The 4,101-nt window shown below is 38.0% G+C and overlaps 1 protein-coding gene across 1 annotated transcript; it reads right to left on the reverse strand.

Moving 5' to 3' along the window:
- Nucleotides 1–246: 246 nt before the first annotated feature.
- On the reverse strand, nucleotides 247–3,320 carry LOC133718284 (rust resistance kinase Lr10-like). Its single transcript, XM_062145097.1, has 5 exons — nucleotides 2,327–3,320; nucleotides 2,157–2,195; nucleotides 2,010–2,036; nucleotides 692–1,833; nucleotides 247–523 (listed from the first exon to the last, which is right to left on the reverse strand). Exons 1-4 carry the CDS (start codon nucleotides 3,087–3,089, stop codon nucleotides 725–727), a joined length of 1,938 nt encoding a protein of 645 aa, XP_062001081.1. The 5' UTR covers nucleotides 3,090–3,320; the 3' UTR covers nucleotides 247–523; nucleotides 692–724.
- Nucleotides 3,321–4,101: the final 781 nt, after the last annotated feature.

Consider the following 4,101-nt stretch of genomic DNA (forward strand, 5'->3'; position numbering starts at 1 on the left):
CTAATTGAGGTCTCTAGGCGAGTAGGTTACTGTTCAAAGGGAGGTCAGTACTGAGGATTTTGTTTCTTTGTTGTTAGGCTCAATAAGTGAGCATATATATGTGTTAACAATGAGAGTCACATGTCTTTTGCTTGGCAGCTTGTGCCATTTATGATTTTGGTATAAGACAGCATCTGATGTACGTGTCTTCTTGCCATAGATAAGTAATGAAATTATCTATTCTTCAAAAAAAAAAAAAAAAAACTTGGGCAATATTGCTGGATTATATGTAATATGTACTTGTTTTTTCCAGTGTTAGTGCTGGTGTAGAGAAAGAACACAATAGGGTTAATATGAAGCTTGTAAACAACTGCTGACCAATATGATACCAATCGGAGCATGTTCAACAACAAGTAGGAATTAAGCTACCTTCGATATGAGAAGCTTTGTAGCAAGAGCTGCAAGACTCCCAAAATTTCCCTCATGATTTCTGATCAGCACAACCCACCCTTGAATCCATCAGCCACCACATAATCAACAACACCTACATTCATTCTTTAAAATAGGAAATCCCAGAAAATGGCGGATCTAAAGTACATGAATTATACAGAGCTTCAGACAAAAAAAAAAAATATATATATATATATATAGAGAGAGAGAGAGAGAGAGCATATGAAAGAACACTTATTCATTACTCTATGATAGGAAATACCTGCTCCATTGTAAATACAAATATTAACTGGCGCTACATCACTTCTTCTGGGTTTTGAATTGAACTAACTGATTTTTCCAGTAATACTGGCTTGTCTTGTGGATATAGGAAAGGCTTTGGAGGCATTTGAATGAATTCAACTTCTCCTTCAAGCATCTCTACTACTTTGTTCATTGAATTAGGACGGTCACTTGGCTTCATTTGTATACACCACAATGCTACCATGAGCATTTTCTTTGTTAGTTTCTTTTCCTCATCCGTGGCATCTTCGATTTCCATCTCCTTTTCTTCATTGAACTGGTCATACACCCAAGAAGGAAAGTAAATTTGGCTCGTATTGGCCGCATTTGCATTCAAGTTCTTTCTTTTCCCTGCTATTTCCATCAACAACATTCCAAAACTGTAGATGTCAGCTTTGTTCGACACACCTCCAATATTCTTGTAAAACAATTCAGGAGCTATGTATCCAATGGTTCCTCGAGCTGCGGTCAAAATTAAACTGCTATCATCTGAGGGGCATAATCTTGCCAGACCGAAGTCTGAAATCTTTGGAACAAACTTCTCGTCAAGAAGAATGTTGTGTGGCTTGATATCGAAATGTAAAATTTTCATATCACATCCTTGATGCAAATAATCAATACCACGGGCCACTCCTAGTGAAATTTCAAATGCTTCCTTGCAACTTAAGGAAATGAGTCCTTCCTTAGGAAATATGTGTTTATCAAGAGACCCTTTTGACATGTACTCATATATAAGAGCACGCTTTGATCCCTCAGCACAATAGCCAATTAGTCGCACCACATTTACATGATGAATTCTTCCAATGGTAGCAACTTCATTCATAAAATCTTGCCCATTAGCTTTGGAGTTTCCCAACATCTTAACAGCAACAAGGCGACCACTCCGGAGCTTTCCTTTATACACAGAGCCATAACCTCCTTCCCCCAATTTATCCTTAAATCCTTTGGTCATCTTCTTGATGTTGGAGTAGGAGTACCGTATAGGCATGAGGTTGTTGTGACTTTGTAAGAATTCTTCAATAACGTTATACATTGATAAATGTCGTCTTTTCAACTTCAAGATTAAAAGGACAACCACACATGGAAGTCCGAATATAACTTTTGTCGCAGTCCACAAAACCACTGTAAAGGAAATAAAAACTAGTCATAAAAATGATTTGTAAGGTGCTAGTAACTATTGCTAAAGATCAATTATTCAAACCCGTATGACTTTGTATCAATCTGTTGGAAAGAGTTATGTTCTGAAATTAAGATGTACAATCAAGGTTGGTTGTACGGAAAGAAATGAGAGAGAGCACCTGCAGCTAGAATGCCACCAGCTGAGTCTGCGAGAAAGAGAGAGAAGAGTTGATAACTAAAGTCAAATATTCTTCAACAAGAGAAGTTATTCTGAGAATTGATAATTGAAGATGATCTGAAAACAATAAGATTGAGATAGTCGTCACCTTCTAGTACTAACACAATAATATCATTGAAATAGAAGCCTGCGTGTGAGAAGACAACAATATATAATATCAAGCTATAAACTCTCTGAAAAAGTAAATGGCAAATAAAAAAGTGTGAATAAGTGGTCAAGCTTGCGATGATAGCAGAAAAAAATCTTTGATATCCTTACCAGAACAATGAACTTCGTTGGTATCACCCTCGATATAGCAAGAATCACCTGATCGGCCGTAGCTCTGCACCCATGAAAGTTCAAAACCATAGAGCAGCTCGTTGTGGATGTCTATGTAGGAACGCTTCATGTCCTTTGTCCCAATCGACGATGATGTCGAGACCATCAGCTCTATGCGACATGAATCCCCCAAATCCGAGGCATTTAATCTTCCAGTGATAACAAAAGAATGCCCACTCGTTGCATTAATGCAAGGAGCAGTATCCATATAGAGATACGACTTCACCGGCTGAGTTTCACAGGTCATGAAGATTATAGACTCCGACAGTTGAATAGACTCAGTCCTGTTCGGATATTCTCTAGATTGAAAAATCCTATATGGCCGATCTCGAGAATTACTGAAGTTGTGGCTGGCCAAGGAATAAGGAGGGAGTGAAGAGCAGTTATCCTTGCGAAAATTGGCATCCACAACTCGGATTGTGTAGTTTCCATAATTGATGGTAAGCACATAGTATTTTCCTGAATACAACTGTAATACAGTGACATTGTTCTCACAAGACAGGGTATACCTTAAGTCACCGCACTTCTTTGGATCATCAATGAGTCGGAAAGGGTAACTTATATTTCGGATGTGGCCGCAGGAAGAAGGCTCACAGTGATGATCATCCTTAGCGTGGGAAGCTACAGTGCACAAACCAAGAACTACTAGAAGGATTAGTATGAATCTTGCTGGAAAGGATGGTATACTTGCTGCAATATTCATGGTGAAACTAGTCTATCTTCTATGCTTCACCGGAAAATTCTGTTTTGATTAGTGACTTTTCCTTAGCGTGGCAAACTTCTGTGCACAAACCAAGAAGTAGAAGGACCAGGAGTGCTGGCATAGGTAGCCTTCCTGTGATCATGGGAGATGGACGGGAGAAATATCTAGCAGAGATGATATAAGGAAATGTTCATTTACCAGTCAATTAGTAAAAGTGGTGACTTGTAGACTAGTAAACTTCTCAATTTCATTTAGAAAAAGAGTGCGTTATTAAGACATAACTCAATTTTGCCTCCATTTTTATTGGCTCCTTCAGATTTTGTGGATAGCAACACCGCCAACATTATTCGTTTTACTAGTCAATATGGAAAGATAAATCGAGATTCTGTAACTTGTAGTATAATGCAACCGGTTCATTTAATTTGAGTGCAAAAGATTCAATGAGCTTGACTTCAGCTCGACTTTTATGGATTAGTCTCAACTCCCAACCAAGCAAGACCACAAAAGACATATCTCATTTAGATAAAGCTTGTGTCTTGAGTTGGTCTTCGGTCGTGCAAAACGCAGACCAACATAATTCTGTAGACTAAGCTTCATTGTATCCACAAGGCTTCTTTGCATATCTCATTTACACATTTGTATTGGGGCAAATAAAGTCAGGCATTTGAAATTTAATGACAACCTGAATAATAAACGATACTTCCGAAACCCCACTGAAAAAATACTTGCGAGCATCAATTTACAGCGAGTCGCAACAACTTGAATGATTTTAGATTATAACTGTATTGACGGCAACACAATGGAAATTTCCAATCAGTTAGCAAGTTCTTGTGATCCTGGGAAGCAAAACTTTCTCCAACAAGATAGCGCATACAGCGTCAACCCAACAATTGGAAAGAAATCAACCATTAAATATTCTGTTCAAATGCCTAAAAAACGTAACTTCTCTGATTAAGAGCATGAACTGTAACTCTGTAAGGGTGTAATTTAACAGTATGTTAAAAAAGAAACA

The sequence above is a fragment of the Rosa rugosa genome, chromosome 6 (genome assembly GCF_958449725.1).
Source record: "Rosa rugosa chromosome 6, drRosRugo1.1, whole genome shotgun sequence".
NCBI lineage: Eukaryota > Viridiplantae > Streptophyta > Magnoliopsida > Rosales > Rosaceae > Rosa > Rosa rugosa.